This window comes from Lactuca sativa, chromosome 5 (genome assembly GCF_002870075.4).
Source record: "Lactuca sativa cultivar Salinas chromosome 5, Lsat_Salinas_v11, whole genome shotgun sequence".
NCBI lineage: Eukaryota > Viridiplantae > Streptophyta > Magnoliopsida > Asterales > Asteraceae > Lactuca > Lactuca sativa.
In genome coordinates, this window is record NC_056627.2 from 322,869,904 (window position 1) to 322,889,366 (window position 19,463).

At 33.8% G+C, this 19,463-nt stretch overlaps 1 protein-coding gene across 1 annotated transcript; it reads left to right on the plus strand.

The window, feature by feature from the left end:
• The first annotated feature begins 8,552 nt into the window (after positions 1 to 8,552).
• Positions 8,553 to 10,024, plus strand: LOC128126130 (uncharacterized). Its single transcript, XM_052763866.1, has 4 exons — positions 8,553 to 8,655; positions 8,974 to 9,384; positions 9,470 to 9,519; positions 9,722 to 10,024. Exons 1-4 carry the CDS (start codon positions 8,553 to 8,555, stop codon positions 10,022 to 10,024), a joined length of 867 nt encoding a protein of 288 aa, XP_052619826.1.
• Positions 10,025 to 19,463: the final 9,439 nt, after the last annotated feature.

Here is a 19,463-nt window from a genome sequence, read left to right on the forward strand (position 1 = left end):
GAAATCCGACTTCGTATGAGTGAGATGTGACTTTTCTAGTAAATAAATATCTACCATACGTAACAATTTGCAACGAAGAAAAATACCAGGAGAATGGTTGACTTTTGGAAAAAGTCACCAACAAGACAATCGTAGTACTACTCAAAGTAGTAATTCTGAGACGAAGAATGCCTAAAACGAATACCATATGAGAGAGTTATGATCTTTATAAATTCATAACGGTACTAAAGACTAGACAAAAAACGAAAGTCAGAACTAGCCAAAACAACCAAAAGGAAAGTTATAGAGTACATCTAGACTGTGACATCCCCTAATTTCTCGGCCAGAAAAGACCTATTTAATTTATGCTTTTTAAAATAAAATCAGAGAAATCTTTTTAAAAGATGTTGCAGAATTGGTCCCCAAACAACATATGATAAAAGTTTATCAAAACCCTTCATTAAGAAGGTATATATTTTCCATATATATATATATATATATATATATATATATATATATATATATATATATATATATATATATATATATATATATATGAACCTCAGGATGTCATGTTCCGATACAGATTAAAAGCATAAACAAGACATTATACGCCTTTCAACAGTTATTTACAACTACTGGCCTATAATCCAAAAATCTCTCGTAGTCCTCCGACTATGGTCGGGGTCCACTACCTGTTACATAAAAAGCTGAGTGGGTCAGGCTTGGGAGCCTGGTGAGCATATAGGGTTTTCAACCCACAATAATAATAAACTTACTAAGTTCATCAATCAACAATAACCCTGATTACCCGTTCCCGTTATCCTCACTTTACGTCCCTAAACACTTATCACAAGGGACCTAGCCTAAGAATATCATCGGGATGGACACTACTACTAAGGGGTTTCCTCAGCCATACATGTCCTAAAGGCAACCATGAGGGGGATGGAGTACAGCGAATGAGCACTCTCAGTTCATTAACACCTACATGTTGCGGACCTGCTAATGTTTCCCACTGGACTGTCTAGAAAGTCTGTGGTCGTCATCCAAACTCCGCTAGATGACTGGATCTCAAAACACGTCGAGGCCTCTCATCAATTTTATTTTATCACACATCACTATCTACCCATGTTCTACCCAACATATTTGTAGACAAAAATACTTATACAGTTTAAAACATGTATAAAACATCAACTCAACAGTCACCTCAGTTAAACAATTAATATAATTACACGTAGCACGTATTTCATATAAAATACTTCATATCTAGGTGTAAGATGAAGATGACTATACACTCACTTGATTTGGTGATAATCGGGCATCAATTTGTTTCCTAAAACGATCGTTTCTAATAAAACCGGGAGTTTTATTGAGAAACCGGGCTTTGCAAAAGTTGGGCTTCGAAACCGAAAAGATAAATTTTTCGGGCTTCACGGGCACTTTGTGGAGTATTCCGGGGTTTACAATCGATATCGGGGCTTCGCGGGACGTTAAGATGAAAGAAATATGGGTTTAGGGGTTAAAATTGACAATTTTCCAAAGTATACCCGGAAGGTCTCGCACCCTTGTATTTATAGGGGAGAGCTTCTGATCGGACAGCTGAGAGGAAGCCACGCCTCGCAGATCCGAGGGCTCGCAGGGAAGGCTCGCACGTGGTTGCGCATGGCTCACACCTGCGAGGGGCTTGGTGGCAACTTATGATTGGACCGAGGTCTAGGGTCCGAAGTAAAGGGTTCGTGGCATGCTGCGAGGGCTCGGTCTCGTGCAAGAGGGTACGTGTCGCCTTCTCAATGGACCAATTCGGATAAGGCCATGTGCTCGGATGACTCAGCAGCTCAGGTGACTCAGCAGGACACGTGGCGTATGCGAAGCGAGGACACGTGGCCGAAGTCCACGTGTGCGAAATTCCTCGGTTTTGGGGATTTTTCTCGTTTTTCGCGACAAAACTTCTAAAATCCATAACTTTCGCATACGAGCTCCGTTTTTGACGTTCTTTATATGCACGCGTAGCTAAAATTACGCTCTACAACTTCCATTTAGACTTCATCGGCTAATTTTGACTTTAAGTTTTATATTATTATTTTTAATAGATCGGGACAGGAAATCCGTTAAAAATTCATAACTTCTTCATCCGACTTCCGTTTTCGTCAGACTTTTTACCGTTGTGCTATAATGACGAGACCTTCGATTCTCGTTTAGGTTTTGTCGGCTAAAAATCGCTCGATCTAAAATTCGAGTTTTTAGCTGTCTACTGCTAAGTTGAAACTTCGAAAAATCATAACTTCCTCATATGAAGTCAAATTTGGGTCTTCTTTTTATCGAACTTCTCGGTTTGAAGAATACTATGACTTTTGTTTAGATTACTAAGGCTAAAAAGTAGTTTATCAAAAACTCACTTTTTACGACATTCAGCACCGTGTCGGTTTTGTCGCGAAACTTCGACATGTCATAACTTCTTCGTTATAACTCGGATTTTGGTATTCTTTATATCCCCGAAATCCTTGTTTCGGCCACTACAAATTTATGTAAAGATATCGGACTTATATTACACTTTAATTTTGACGCTTATTTTTATTCTTAATTAATTAAACGCTAATAATTAAGCATAAAACACACAATTCACATAATATTCACATAATTCCTTTTCATTTCTTCAAAATGAGTTACAAAGATTAACCTAGACTATCACCTCAATATAAATGCCTAGGCTAGAAACACGAGTGTTACATAGACCTACACGAATATAAAGTTCGTTGAAAATGGAGTTCGTATTCGAGAGTGATGGAAGTTCAAACTTTTAATTTTTACCGTCACGCGTGCTTGCACGCAGTGCGCTTGGATACGAGGTGACATGGAACAAGGACGACACGTGACACCCCCTGTGGCTCATGCTCAAAGGCCCGACGCATATTGAGTGGCGTGCACGCCAAAATTGGCTATAAATAGTTGGCTTTGTCAACCTCATTTCCACACCACTCGAACTCTCTCTCTCTCTCTCTCACACACACACACACTATATCGATCAGTGTGCCACTACCCGCAAGCGCCTCTCGAAGTTCATACTTCCATTTCCACCCTACAACAATGGTATCATAACTCACAGGTGAGTTCACGACGCCATTTTCCAAACCATTTCGGGGGGAATACATGTTAAAATGCAACTATAACATAGTTATTACTAATTGTATAAGTTTAGTTAGATAAGTATGCTCATAACATTAGGATGATATTACGTCTGATAGATAATCTGCCCAACTTTTAAAGTTAATATTGTGCCTAGTTGTTATACTGATTCGAACTGATAGAAAATCTCAGATCTAGTTCTTATGTTGGCTAGTTTCTAGGAAATGTCGATACTCATGTCGTTATTATGGCCACCCTTTTAGATAAGCTTAGTACCTAGGGATTGTTCTGCCCAAATACTTGGCTATGCAAAACACACTAATTATATATATATATATATATATATATATATATATATATATATATATATATATATATATATATGTATGTGTGTGTGTGTATATATATGTATGTATAAGACAAATAATATATAATAAGTAACTCGTATAAATACAACAAGGAATAACAACACGATTGACTAGAGGACGCCCCCACAACAAGAGTTAGATGAGACATGATTCATCAACATGCTGAAAGATTTTCAGCTAGCCCCGAGCCTATGATCGTTAAATCTTAAGTGAGTGGGAGAGATATGTATAGATCTATACGTGACTGAAACTCCCACCTATGGTTTCTAGCTACAACCTAATGGCAAGTCGAAGATAGCATAACTTTCTAAACATATTTACGACGTCCGATGAAGCATCATGGTTTTTGGGGAACACTCAGCAGTGATAGCTCGATTATAGGAACTCATTGTAACTTTAAACTAAAACCAACTCTATTAGACTAATACTAGGAAACAACCTAAGAAAGTAGTGATAGTACTGTGACAACCCAAAATTTCCATTCTGAACAAACCATATCAAGCCAATAGAAGTTAGAACACTTACAGAGAAATTCCAGACTTTGGGTATAAGTTTGAGTATTCCAGGTTTAACACTTAAGGAGATATTAGGAGAGTGGATGCACTTGGGTTTTGTGCAACACTATTATTCCAATACTCTATTATATTAGAGTTCATTCCGGGAATAAAATATTTTCTGCCAAAAATCTCAGGACTATAAATAGAAATCTGAGCCATATTCATTCATTAGTTACATTTCCAACTAGAGAAAAGCCATTTTCTCTCTCACGGATCTTCGGGTTTTTATCCCAAATCGTGAGTACTTCAATCTAGTTGTATTATATAGCTTAGATTGTGCTTAATAACATCAAAATCACGACAGAACAGCAAGATCTATGAGTTTACCGCCCAAGAACATCTTGGGGAGTAAACTCCTTTTCAAGAGCCAAATGGTGCCTAGTCCTTCCTTAAGCCATGAAACTAGTTTGGACTTGTACATAAATAAGTTTAGGGACAAAAAAACAACCTCAAAACACTAAGATATGTGAGTTTACCGCCCAAGAACACCTTGGGGAGTAAACTCCTTTTTAAGGGCCAAAGTGTGCCCAATGTCCCTCCAAACCTTGGAAATGAACCTTGAGACTACCCATGACATGTTTAGACATCCAAAACAAATAAAATCAAGGGTTGAAAGTGAGTTCACGGCCAAGTAAGTTCTTGGGCCGAGAACTCCATATTAGGGTGCCAAAATGCCCTAAAGACCTTCATTAAGCCAAGAGACAAACATAACACCTTACCTTGATGTGTCTAGGACCCAAAACAATAAAAATATCAACACCCATGAGTGTTTACGGCCGCAAACACATGACCAAATGGTCCATGGGCCGTGAACTCAAGTTAAGGGTGTTTTGATGCCACAAACACTTCCAAAGGCTTAGGGTTGAAATTAGATTGCTTCCTTATGACCTTTAGGACCCTCATAAACATAAATGGCCATGAGTTTACGATAGTAAACTCATTTGGGCCGTGAACTCCTTATAACTTCAAAGAAAGTGGGTTTTATTCATCCTAAATTAGAGCTAATGTCCCTAAATCATTCCCTAGCCTTCAAACTTGCATTCCCACATGAGTAGCCATGAGTTTACGGCCGTAAACTCCCTTGGGCCGTGAAATCATGGTAGTAAACTCATGTGAGTGCCTTTATACCTTCCTATGTTGAATCACATGTGATTCCAACACTTGGTCAAGGTGTTACCTAGTCCCGGAAGGTGTTTCCTTTCATATAAATGTTATAAACACTATATTCATGTCAATACATGTCCTTATATGTCATTTAGGACTTATTGTGTCTCGGGACTTTATTCGTGGAACTTCTCATCCATAAACGCGTACCCGTTAGAACCACTCACAACAGGTGAGTTCATACCCCTAAATCAATGTTTTAAATGTTTTTAAATGCTTTAATGGGGGGAGGGGGGGGGGGGGGAATACAAGTAGAAAAGAGTATGTTATTAAATCACTCTTATGTATTTTATAACTGTGTTTTCATCCAGTAGATTTCATATACTTCAAAATGTGATACATGAAATGGTTTTCTATCTTAAAATACCTTGATAACAAAAGTATTAGTTTTGAAATGTTTATTTAAAATGGCATCAAGTCACTCTTAATTATTGTTCAAAACTCTTAGATATCTTACAAAAACATTATTTTTACCTTCTTGAACAAAACTATACTTATACACTTATGTTCATATAAATGTTTTGAGATTATAGTTTTCATCCTTCATTCAGTTTCCCACACTCTTGTGTAGCAAGAGTGTATAAACCTACTTGAACAACCAATTACCTTTCAGTTAACTATCACAGGGATAGTTAGATGATACAAAACATTATTCCTATTACAAGGAATCACACAAGAGTCAGTTCATTCATGAGTTTATACCAGTACATTACCTGATACATGAGTACACTTACATATGCTTACATGATACATGAGTAAATTTACCTAGGCTTACATGATACATGACTACGTTTACATAGATACATTTTTCCTGTATTCACTTACATGGATACTTATACCTAGAGTTACGAGGAAGATTTATTCGTACCTTTTATGTAAATTTTCCGGCCCATCCCAGTTCAAGGGGATGTCTAGACGGGACTAACCATTCCGGAGCCCAGCTGTTAGCACCAGTGGGTGATGAAAATCTACGGATGCCTACGGATACTACTTATATTAGGAGTCAGCTACGGGACTAACCATTCCTCGAGCCTACTGTTTGCTACAGAGGTTGATGACCATCTACGAAGGTCTACGGTTAATACTTATATTAGGAAGACGTTTACGGGATTAACCTTTCCTCCGCCCTGCTGCTGCTATAGAGGACAATTGGACAGTCTTCAGATGTTCATTAGGTTATACATTTCGCTTACCGCGATGTCGTGTTAGTCCTAGTACCAAAGGATAACACTTACATTAGTACATTTTCCTATTTACTTTATTTTGTGATACATTCACATAAACAAAGAGTTAGACTAAATACTTTTAGTACTAGTCAATAGAAAGGAAAAACTATCATTTTACTTACAGAACATTCAGGTCTTGGTAGAAGACTATCATACCTTTTTCCTATTTTACTTTATTTTGTGATACATCCACATAAATGATGAGTTAGACTAAGTACTGTTTGTAATAGTCAAAAAGAAGGAAAGACCATCATTTTCATAACAAAACATTTGGGTCTTGGTAGAAGACTACATTTCATACTAGTAGGAAATAAGGGATTTTCTAGGGTTTTCAAACTTATATCAATTGTTACATTTAAAGATTTTCCAGACATTCATAACAGTTTTCCAAAACAAGACAATGACACTTAAATACTTATGAATTCACCAGCTTTAGGCTGATACTCGCTTTCAAAATAACTTGTATTCTCAGGTCACCAGTTAGACAGGTACGGTGGCCGGGTTTTGAGAAGACGGAGCACAGTCAAGACTCGTCTTATTTTGATTATTCATTTTATTGTTGTACATTATGAAAGAACACACATGTATTAAAACTTTAATTTTAATGCAATGGATGATGTTGTTGCTTGTTTACTACTTTACACTGTTATAATACTTCACATGACGTCCTCCATCCCGGAACGTTTCCGCCGTTCTTGGTTTTGGGGTGTGACAAGTACACACAAAGTCGAGGAAGTGAGTTTAGGATACATAAGGTAACTAAAATAACCACACAACGTTTTATAAAAATAAAACCCGTTGAGTCCCCAACATTATGTTGGCCTTTAAAAAACCAAATGTATTCTTAGGAGAAGGAACTAGAATGAAGAGGGAGGTAACCCCGGTGATACAGCTCAAAGTTTATGTGCTTTACTATTGTACTTTGCTTTTGTTACCTATTTGTACCTCGAGTGGCTTTGTAATATATTTTGTTTAATAAGTAAATAGAAACAATTTTTAATATATCATTGCATTATTGAATGTATGTTTGTGGCCTGAAATCCAATATTCTAACGTCCCATAGCCCGATGTTTCCACCGCCAAATGGGGGTGTGACAAATTAGTATTAGAGCTTTTGATTATAGAGAACTAGTAATTCCTTAGGAAATACAACTATAATATAGGGCTACACTCTAATTAGGTTTAACCCTTTAAGCCTAAAGAATTAAAAAGTATTAATATTGTTTACACTACTTATTGACTACTTATGGGAGAGATGTCTAGTTTGAACTATCACTTGGGTTGCTGGATTCCAGAACGACTATATGCTGAAATGGTCCTACCCTCTGGTACTTCTCACCCGACTGATCCTTACTTGAAAGCCTTGGAGTACAAAACACTAAAAATTATTAAAATATACACAACCCTACAAAGATTTAAAGATATAGAACAATATAATATGCTCAGAAAAATATATCTACTACCCACCAACACAAATCCATGAAATCACAACTCAGAAATTTAGGTCAAAGCCATGTTTAGAGTTGGTATAGTACATCATTCGTACCATAACTAGACTTAGAATGCACAACTAAGTTTTATTATGGTTCGATCGACGCACGACCAAACTCGGATACAGTGGTTGGTAATCTAAACGCCGAGGACTTCTGGATTGGATGCATAGATAAGGATTATATACCCAGAGATTTATTTCTAGAGGCTTCTATGTCTGATTTCTTCTAGCTTACCTATATCTACACTCGAGGATTTCTAGCTTAGGAACCATTATTCGTTACTTACGACATAGTAGGGAGACTCAGGAGTTATGAGTACTATCTATTACATACTTATAACTGGATATTATATTGTATTTAATTGATCTTCACATCTTTCTTGTTTTATGTCTTATGCAGGTTTGCCTAAGAGTATGGCGGCCATAGGATCATGGAGTGCAACTTCTATACCAATAGAAAAGCATGCAATACATTGTGCTTCTGACCCTACTGACACACCAGAGATGATTGTGGCTTTTGAGGCGGAGCCTATGGAGGGCAATGATGACACCGAGTCCGAATATACTCTAGCTAAGCAAGTGTATTGAAGATGTTGGGGCACAAAACGTGATACAGGTTGTGACAGACAATGCTGCCAATAATATGGCGGCTGCTAAATTGCTGATAGAGAAGTGGCCAAACATGTTTTGGGCTTCTTGTGCTGCTCACATAATCGATCTTATGCTTGAAGCAATTGGTAAAGAAGGTAAATTCAAATAATGGATTGCTAAGGAAAAAAATTTAACTATTTTCATTTATGCACATCATTGGACATTGGCATTAATGCGAAAGTTTACAAAGTGTAAGGACATCGTGAGGCCGGGAGTTACTAGGTTTGCTACAACATTTCTTACGTTGCAAAGTTTGATAGAGAAGCCGGAAAAGTTAAAACATATGTTTACTAGTCATGAATAGACACAATCAAAATGGTCCAGAAAAAATGGAACATAAGCTTATGCAATTGTGATAAGTCAATCTTTTTGGAATGGGGTAAACTTATGCTTAAAGTTTTTCTCCTTGTTAGTCAAACTCCGTCGACTAGCTGATGGAGATGAAAAGGCATCAATGGCCTTCTTGTATGCAGAACTTCAGCAAGCCAAAGAAGCTATAAAAATGGCTTTTAAAAATGTGGAGATTAACTATCGTTCTATCATAGAAATTATTGAGACAAGAGCAAAAGGTTGGCTTGATAGTCCACTACACATGACAGCTTACTTGTTAAATCCTTATAATTTCTATAAAGATCAAAGCATAAACGATAATGTCATGGTTTTAGATGCAATTTTCATATGTTTTGAAAGGTTTTTTCGTGATGACATTGACAAGCAAGATCAGGTGATAAATATGGAGCTCCCAAAGTACAAGGAAAAAGGAGATTTTGGAAGAATATTGGCAGCAAATGGGTGTTCCGAAAATAGCAGTTCTTATGATCCATGTATGTTATAAAACTTCTAAAAGTGCATAGAAAATACTTGTAAAACAAGACAAAAAACAGCTTCATGTTTCTTTTTATTTGTTAGGTACTTGGTGGATGACTTATGGAAATGCAACTCCGACTTTGCAAAAGATGGTTATAAAGATCCTCTAATTAACCACTAGCTCCTCCGGTTGTGAAAGAAATTGGAGTACTTTTGAAGGGGTAAGTAATAATTTGTTACATAATAAGTAATTTTATTATTATCTAAGTTTATTGTGACTTTTTTAATCAGATACACACAAAGAATAGAAATGTGCTTGATAGTCAAAGATTGCACAATCTTGTATTTGTTTAGTTTAATTCCAAACTCATCAACAAATGGGAAAGAAATAAGAACCAAAATAGAGATGTATTGCGTTCTCTTGATACTAGTAAGGCACAATCGTGGATTGTTGCTATTAATGATGACGATGAGGAAATGGAAGAAAGTGAGGGTTTGGAGGTTGGTGGAGAAGCAATTGATAATGCAAACCAACAGGCTAGAGAACTCCATGATGATGATTTTGTGTCGGATGAAGAACAAGTGGAATGTGAAGAAGATTTTGAATTTAATTCTGATGAAGAAGGTTTTGTGGATATAAATGAAGACGGTTACTAATCTAAGGATGTAACATGCTTTTGCAATGTTCACGGATGTCTTGAAAATTGACACTTTTGTAAACTCTTAGTATGATTGTCAATCGATGACTATATATATATGTTAGATAAACATGTATATTGACATGTGAAAACATTGGAGTTTTTTTTGTTAATATATGGTTTTTTTATATTATTTGATAATGGTAAAAATATATACACATATAAAATTTTGCTGCCTTGTCATGCCTTGAAAAACGTCATGACCTCATCATGTTTCTCAAAGCTTGAGGCTTGGGTATGTCGTCAAGTCACGCCTTGCGTTATTTAGAACCATGACGGTAGCTGTGAGGAGGAACGCACCAAGAACTGATGGAGGCCACCGGAGGAGTTGGATTTACCCTATAGTGGGGTTGATCGAAAAAAGTAAACAGAAGATAAATCTAGGGTGAATCAAGGAGATGAGTCGTGGGGTATAATGGTTTGATACCATGATAGATTATGTGGAAACCCCGTTAATTAGAGTTGCATGTATAGATGTCAATATATAGGTAAACATATTACAAAGGAGCCATATACTATACACAATGAGATAAAATAGAGAATTATAAATTAACTGTGCTCTTAATGTTAACTAGTTAGTAATTTCGTCTAATATTTTCCTTGGGTTGATTAATTATTTTTTTACAACGGCCTTAAAACTGTACATTCGAATTTTAAGTGATATGTCATCAAATAAATCACTACAGATGTTTGTGAGTCAGTCAATAATATAATTTTGAGCAAATTTCCAAATAACAAATTTGTTATTTTGGGTTTTTATATATAACTTTTTAATTCATTAGAAGGTCATCGAAGTTCATAAATGCATACAAAGTGATGAGTGAAGATTGATACTTACCAGTGCCAAAAGTCATAGCTTTCTTTGTATTTATCATGATCGCAGTTAGTTTCTAATATTGTGTCTTTATTGATTCACTTATTAATTCGGTTGATAGATCCGACTTTAAAGCATGAAAATTGATTGAAATTCATCAATGCATATAAATAAAAAAACGAGACAAAAGATAGAACAAGTTATATAAGTACATGAAAGTCATACCTACACAGTACACACGTATATATACATGGTAGCTATGCACTTTTTTCTAATTAATGTTTGAATTATCGCATATGTAGGATAAAGAGCACATGACTTCCTTTATGTGAAAGGTCCACTTTGGTACTACATAAACTAAGCAGGAAGTTGTAATTTCATAAAAATAGAGGGACCAAAGTTATCATTGTCATAGACTATAATAGTCATAAGCTGTAACCAAGTCACGCATACGTGAGAATTGGTGCCCAAACAGTATTACCGATAACCGCCTAACGGCCTGGTTGGATCGTAGTTTTATTTTTCGAACATTGAAAGAAAATGAGAAATCTTTTTATCTTTCCATTTTATTTATCCTCCTATCTATATGAAATGATGATAAATATCATTAAAAAAAAATTAAAAATACTTTAACATTATTTCATATAGGTAATAAGATAAATAAAAATAAAAGAATGTTTAATTTCTCATAAAAAATTTATACAAATTTTATTAAGTTTTTACAAGTGGATTATTTATAAAACATTTAGTTGAGGCACCTAATTAATACAAGACTAAAGCTGTGTTTGGCGCGCCACAGCTAGCTGATAAGCTAGCTTATTTTTCGAGCTTTTTTATGTTGTCGGGTTTGGTAAGCCAAAAAGTAGCTGATAAGCTAGCTTTTTGAAAAGCTACTTAGACTAGCTTTTTAGGAGCTTTTTTAAAATTTTCCAAATACACCCCTTAATTAATTATAGAAACACATATTCTTACATGTCCTTTTATGTAATTTTATATATTTCAGCTAGTTTTACCAAACGTTATTTTTTATCAGCTAGCTTTTCAGCTATCAGCTAGTTTTTTATTTAACAACTAGCTTTTCAGCTAACATCTAGCTTTTTAGCTAGTCCGCCAAACATAGCCTAAACTGCACAAATGGTCTCTGTGGTTTGCTCAAAATTGTCACTTTGGTCAAAAAATGTTTGGACAAGCACCAAAGGTCCAAACTTTTCATTTTGTTGCGAGTTTGATCCAATTTGCTATGAACTTTTTCATAATGACGAATTTGCCCTTGCTTTTTTCCTTTTTCAGTTTTTTTATTATTTAAATATTTTTTCTAATTAAAAGGAAAATAAAAAAGAAAAATTTCCTTTGTTAGTTTATTTTTATAATTTTTTATAACGGAAAAAAGAGAATAAAAAGCTCTCTCTCTCTCTCTCTCTCTCTCTCTCTCTCTCTCTCTCGTTTCACACAAAAAGTTGCTCATCTCCTTCACCACCAGCCACCACCACCGGCGATGGAGGCTTCCGACGAAATGGGTTTCGATATTTGAGGCTAGGGTTTCTGGTGTCATAGATCTGAGAAATGGGCGAAGGGCGAAGGACGAACTGAGAAGATAGATGAACTGAGTCGGGTTTGCTAGAAATCGAGAAATCAATTGCAAAATCTGAGAAATCGTTTTCCAGCGAACAAGAAACCCTCCTAAGGACGACGTAGATCTGTCGGAAACCGGACTCAATCTCTCCCTCTTTCTATTCGTTTTTCGTCGGAACCATCATCGCCTTTGTCTTTTATCTTCTCATCTGACGACGCCTTCGATCTGTTCGTCATCGGCGATCGATGACGTCTGTGGCTCGATAAAACTCTAGTTTCAGGCATCGGAACCATCAAACCGCTTGTCTCTCTTCTTCTCTGACGAGGTGTCTACATAGCAAAAGCCCTAGCGTCGCCACCCTTCTAGTTTTATGAAACCCTAAGTTTTCAGATCTGTTTTCACCCTCTTTCTCTCTCTTTTTCTTGTCGAACAACTAGCAAATATAGATCTCCGTCGTGGCGGCGAGATGTTTAGATCTTCGTCATCGGTGGTGATTTGGATGGTCCGACAGGTGGTTCATAACAGTAGAAGAGAGAGAGAGAGAGAGAGAGAGAGAGAGATGACCATCGTAGCAGCAGAAATAAAGAAGAATGATAGTCTCTGGAGTTATTTTTTTCCCTTTTTTTTTGAAAGAATATCTTCACCTATGTCTGAAATTTTCATTTCGAATTGTTTGATGTTAACGTTTTTCAATAAAAAATAATTTTATGAATTAATATCATATATATACTTCATATTTATTATGTTTGTTTAATTTTTTGTTAACTTTAAGTAAAAAAACGAATTTTTTAAAATTCGAAATGGTTCATCGGATTTCGAACAATTTCTTAAGATTCCAATTTTTTTTTTTGAAATCCGAAATTTCAGTCTGGAATCCAAAATTAAGTCTGAAATGTACTTTTTTGTTAAAAAAAATGTTTTTTCTTGGTCCAAAATACTTATTCCGGATCAAGTGGTTATTTTGCTAAAAACATTTTTTGGTTATTTTTCTTTAAATACATATTAAACTATGGTTATATTACTTAATTTCCCAAAAGTATATTATGTTTTTTTATATATTTTTTTATTAATGAAAGACAAATAATCATAAATGGTCTTTGTGATTTTTTCATAATATTAAGGGGAAATAAGTTACGAGAGTAATCATCTTTATCGTTTTATTTACATTTAGGTAACTTCTTTATTTTGTATACATTTGACCATTTAACTTGTTATATGTGTTCACATATTGTCATTGTAACCGGCTATAGCAGATGACAATGGTAATATGTGAACAAATTAACAAGTTAAATGGTTAAACGTGTACAAAAAATGAAAGTTGCTTAAATATAAACAAAACGAAAAGTTAATTACTCTGATAAGTCATGTTTCTCACTTTTAATAGCGATTTTATTTTTCATATTTTTTTGTATTATTTATTTCAAATGTTATTTTGAAAATATCCATAACTTTCTAGATATTAATTAAATATTGATCAATTTTAAACTTCACTTTTTAATTAATAATGTTTTTGTTTTGTGAAATATTTTATATAGTCTATTGTATTTTTTTTTAAGCATATACAATATTTTTAAAGTAAATAATATCTAACAATAAAATTAAATAAATTAAATATGTAAAAATAAGTATGGAGGGTATTTTAAAAAAATAAAAAGAAAATATTACTTAGCAAATAAAAAAATAGAAAAAAAAATCTATATAATGTAAATGTTTTAAAATTGTTCCAACTTTTTAATACTTTTTAATTAGAAGTTTATAAACTTTTAATTTTTTTAATAAAATGTTTTGAACTAGTATTTAATGAAAGTATTTTAAAATGCTATAAGAATATATTAAATTGTTATACATATTTGTGAAACACTTTAAAATGTTGTAAAAGAAAGTTTTGAAATAAATGTATGAAAGTTATAAGAAAATTATATAAAAATGTAAAAAAAAAAAGTTAAAAACTTGTAAGAAAAACCTAAAACATTTATAAAATATTTGGTTTAAAAGCACTAATATTAAAATTATATAAAAGTATAAAAAAAGTTATAAAAAAAATTATAAGCAATGTTTAAAACATTGTATTAAAAAAACTATAGGAAAAAAATATCATAAAAATGTTGTAAGAAATTATAAAAATTCTTAAGAAATTTGTAAAAAAAAATTATTCACATTTATGCAACTTTCTTGTTTTGTACACATTTGACCATTTAACTTGTTAAATGTGTTCATATATTACTATTGTCACCTGCTATAGTAAGTGACAATGATGATATGTGAACACATTTAACAAGTTAAACGGTCAAATGTGTACAAAAAATTGAAGTTACCTAAAGGTGAACAATATGAAAAGGTAATTACCCTCGCAAGCCATTTTCCCTAATATTGAATTTAGTCTCTAATTTTTTTCAGTCTCATAGAAGGTCCTCGTCGTTTCAATATCAATCATAGGTGGTCAATTACCCATATAAAAAGACCTTTATACCTTTTTTTATTTTATTTTAACTAATTTTGAATTATAAAAAAGACAACATTTCATAAATTGTAACGTCCTAATTTTCAAAGTAAATTTTTTAATTTTTAAAATAAGATAAAATCCATTTTCATAAAACCAATCATCCATAAAACCATTGTTCCAAAAACATAAACCCAAAATTCAGAGTATCATAACAATGTGGAATCTCAAACAAGATAGTTGTTGATAAATGTGTACAATCTTGCATTCGCCTTCCCACGATCCTCAGAAGCACCTAAAAACCTTTAAGTCAAAGCTTAGTGAGTTTTCAAAAATCCATACAAGTTGTTGATAAATGTGTATAATCTTGCATTCGCCTTCCCACGATCCTCAAAAGCACTTAAAAACCTTTAATCCAAAACTGTAAGGCAAAGCTTAGTGAGTTTTCAAAAATTCCATACAACACAAAATACATGAAAGAATACAAACATTGTCCTTCAGACCAACGTTGGCCCTCCTCCTTTAACCTTCAGCATAAAGTTGGTCCATTCCTCGTCTTTAGCATAAAGTTGGTCCACCCCTGGTATCTTGACCTTCAACACAAAGCTAGACCGGCATCAACTCGCTACAAGATATAATCTCTATAGCTCGCTAAAAATGTGAAGGTTGGTCTCACAAGCTACCTAGACATTAATAAACGGTCACACATTAGTTAATGTCATACACCCTAAAGTTTGACCTAAGTTCAAATTTATCCAAAAAATCACAAAGTCAAAAAATGGTCAAACAGGTACCCTGTGCCCACTAAAAGACAAATTAATCAGGATCTCAGGCTAAAAACAAACGCGTCTCAGAAAACCCTAAAAGAGTGTCGTGGCAAGGAAAGACACACCGTGTCCATACCTTCTTCACAAGGTGAAATGACTTAATCTATTAAGTTAAAACCCTAAACTTACATATCTAGTCCTTAACAATATCTTAAAGGATAAAGTTTCCAACTTTATTCATTAAGACTCTCTAATCAAGCAAGATCTAAACTTTATGCTCTAAAATGACCTAAAATGCCAGCACAACTTGCATGGCTTAGAGGATATGCACATGGTACCAACATTCAAAGTCCAAAAGATCTATAAACAATCTATAAACAATCCTAAGTGTTCAAAAGAAGTTGGAGTCATATGAACTCCAAGCTCACCACCAAAAACGGACCAAAGGTGCATAAAATGACAATAAGCAAGATCTAGCAAACTAAAAGGAAAGTTTGAAGCTTTAAAATCATAAAGGTACAGAAATGAAGAAACCTTGATGGATCTACACTTGATTCTTTCTTCTATGCACCAAAATAAAATCTTGATCTTCAAGCAGGAATAAGGATGTTACATGAATGGTCCTTGTGGTTTTGATTTTGTCCCCAAAACAGTCATTATGAAACCTTTTTTTCTTTTTGCATGAATGGTTACTTTGGAGGAAACCTTGCACTTCAGTGGTCTTTTTGATGGAGCCATTAAGTTGGGGGAATTTTGGATATGGACAATTTCATACATTTTGTGAAACTTCTTCGAAGGATCATTTGTAAAATTTTGTCTAAGGACCATTTGTGAACTTCAGAATAAGTGTATTTAATCTTGTTTTAATTACCATAAATCAAATAAAAAGGCAAAAAAAAAACTAAAACATAGTAAATGTAATACTTATATAAAAAAACTTACTAATTTTAATTATCATGCAAATATATTTTATTTAATATATAAATATTTTTTGTTGTTTAAATTTTATCTAAATATTTTAAACTACAATACATCATTACATATTTTTGTTTTCTATTTTTTATCTAAAAAATTGACATAAAAAACATCATTTATTACTTTTTTACATGGTTGCAGAAATCGGGATTAATCGTGGCTAATCGTTTGACGTTCTCCAACCGTCGAGAATTAGGGTATTAATCGGAAATTTAGGATTAATTGGGTTTGACGGGATTAATCAGTCTTGGCAGGATTAATCGGTCAACAAAAGTAAAAAAAAAGTCAAAAAAGCCAAAAAAAAAAAAAAGCCAAAAAAGTCAAAAATTTTAAAATTTAAAATTAAAAAAAAAATCAAAAAATCAACTTTTATTACTCCAAAATTTTCAATTTTTCAAAATTACAAATATTATACCAAAATGTTCAAATTTTCATATTTTCGTATTTTCAAATTACAAAATTTCTTATTTTCTAATTTTGAAGTACTTGTTTTTTTAAATATATTAATATTTGATTAATTTTAATATTTTATTAATAATCTATGGTCCTCGATTAATTCACGATTAATCCCCGCCAAGACCAATTAATCTCTTAACACCAGTCGATCGTCGAGCTACCGTCGAACGGTTTTTAAAACCTTGCTTTTTTATTTTTACGTGATGCAATATTCAAAATTTATGTTTATTTTTCTTAAACTAATATATTTATTTTTATCAAAAAAGTATTATTTATTGTTATAAAATAAATATGCAATTGTAAAAATAATAGTATGTTGCTATTTAATTTTAAAATATAATTATGTGGTTTTGAATTAAAGGTAAAAACATGTTTCAATTTTGGTTTCATAATACAAGTATAGTTAATTTATATTAGTACAACATAAACTTTTGATATTGTAACGTCCCAATTTTATTGGAATAAATTTTTCGTTTTTAAACTAGAATAATCACACATTTTCATAAGATATATTCAAGGCAGAACTGTTTGTTTGTAAATGTTAGTTCAAAATCAGAGTTATATAGAAATGTATCGAGAAATCTAAAATCATTAAAATGGTGATGGATGTGTAGAGTCACGTCTTCGTTCAGTGAGTTTAATAAAATACGTCACACAACAATACACATACAATGCATTCACACAAGGCCTACACCACATGGTTGGACCTCCCTTTGGGCCTTCAATATAAAGATGGACTGTCTCTTTTGGCCTTCAGCATAGAGTCCGCCTTCAGTTAAAAAGCTTCAAAACCAAGTATTTGAAGGATAACACACTCAAAAGCCCAAAAAACACCATAAAAAGGATCAGATGAGAGAGAAGGAACTGAATCTATGAAAAGGGAGGCTATGGTTTGCTCCCATGGAGTTCTTGATATGATGGAGGCTACAAAATGACCCCATAACATGAAACCATTCCCTTAAATACAGAGAAAAGCCTAAATTTTATGGGTTTGGGTTACACAACTCACCACTCCGTGGTAACAGGTTTACCGCGTCGTGGTTAAGGGCTTTCCCAAATTCCATTCCAACTTCAAAAAAAAAATTAATTTCTTTGTTCCAAATCCATTTTTAGTGATCTTTATATGCATGCAAAGGTATTAAGAAGCCCCACAATTATATATTGTTACTTTTTACTTAATGAATACCGAACTTAATTCATTAATACACGTAAAGAGCCCAAAATATCACTTTTCCCCATTTTACCCTTTTTGGCTCCAAAGCACAATTCAAGGCTTAAATCACTTAACCAACATTATTAACATCCATTAAGGTCTAAACTTTAATCTGTTGAAGCCCAAGACCTTACTCGATCATATTACGGTCCTCTATCCCAAAATTAGAAACATCACGAAACTAGGTGTTATAACTCTCCCACTTAAACTTGATTCTGTCCTCGAAATCCAAATCGGTTAGAATTTCTGCAAACAAGACCAATACAATCCATATGCTTCCTCCAACCACTTCTAAAAATTAAAAGATCCATAACGAAAATTCGAGAGACCACCTAGAACCCAACTGATGCCAACCAACAACCCAACCATTTGAAAACACTCAACTACAACTACTACATCTCTCTACGCATCTGTAAGGCCCAACTCATTGCGAAAAACATTTAAACTGGGAAACTCTCAAAACTGGAACTACAAATTGTTTCCATCAATATACTCACAAAACCGAGAACCCATCAATTTAAGCCCCATAAATGATACCTAATACTTATGGTCATCCATTCGACATACCTACCCCTAGTCCCTGACTAGGAAAACCACTAAACCATGCAGAACAAACACTCAAAACATCCTAATTGTGAACTTTATCCAATCCAAATCCATAAATTTTACCCAAAAGACCTCAAAAACACACTTGACTTCTTGACAAATCATCACTAACCCACCACTCCTACGAGCATAGCAACGGTCAATCAAAAAATATCACATGGCATCCAAACTCCCATAACAGCTTAGGTGTACAACCATTTGACAAATCATCCTAGAGACCTATAACAAAATTAATCACTGGTAACTTAACTCACATGAAACCATTCTAAAAAAACGAAAAATGATCCACTAGGAATAAGATCACAAGGAACAGTTCAAGAGCAACCATGACTTTTCAGTTAAGTTTATACCCTACAAATACCCGATACAAACATGTCGATCACTGAGCCACCGATAGCAACACCCTACTGATCTAGCTCATAGTTATGCTAAAAGACTAACGAACCAAGACCCAAATGTCTCATCCACTTAATTTGTAACGTTAATGGTTCACAATACGTCATGACACGATATAATCATGGGGAACATAACCTAACGGTTCCACACCATTCTTG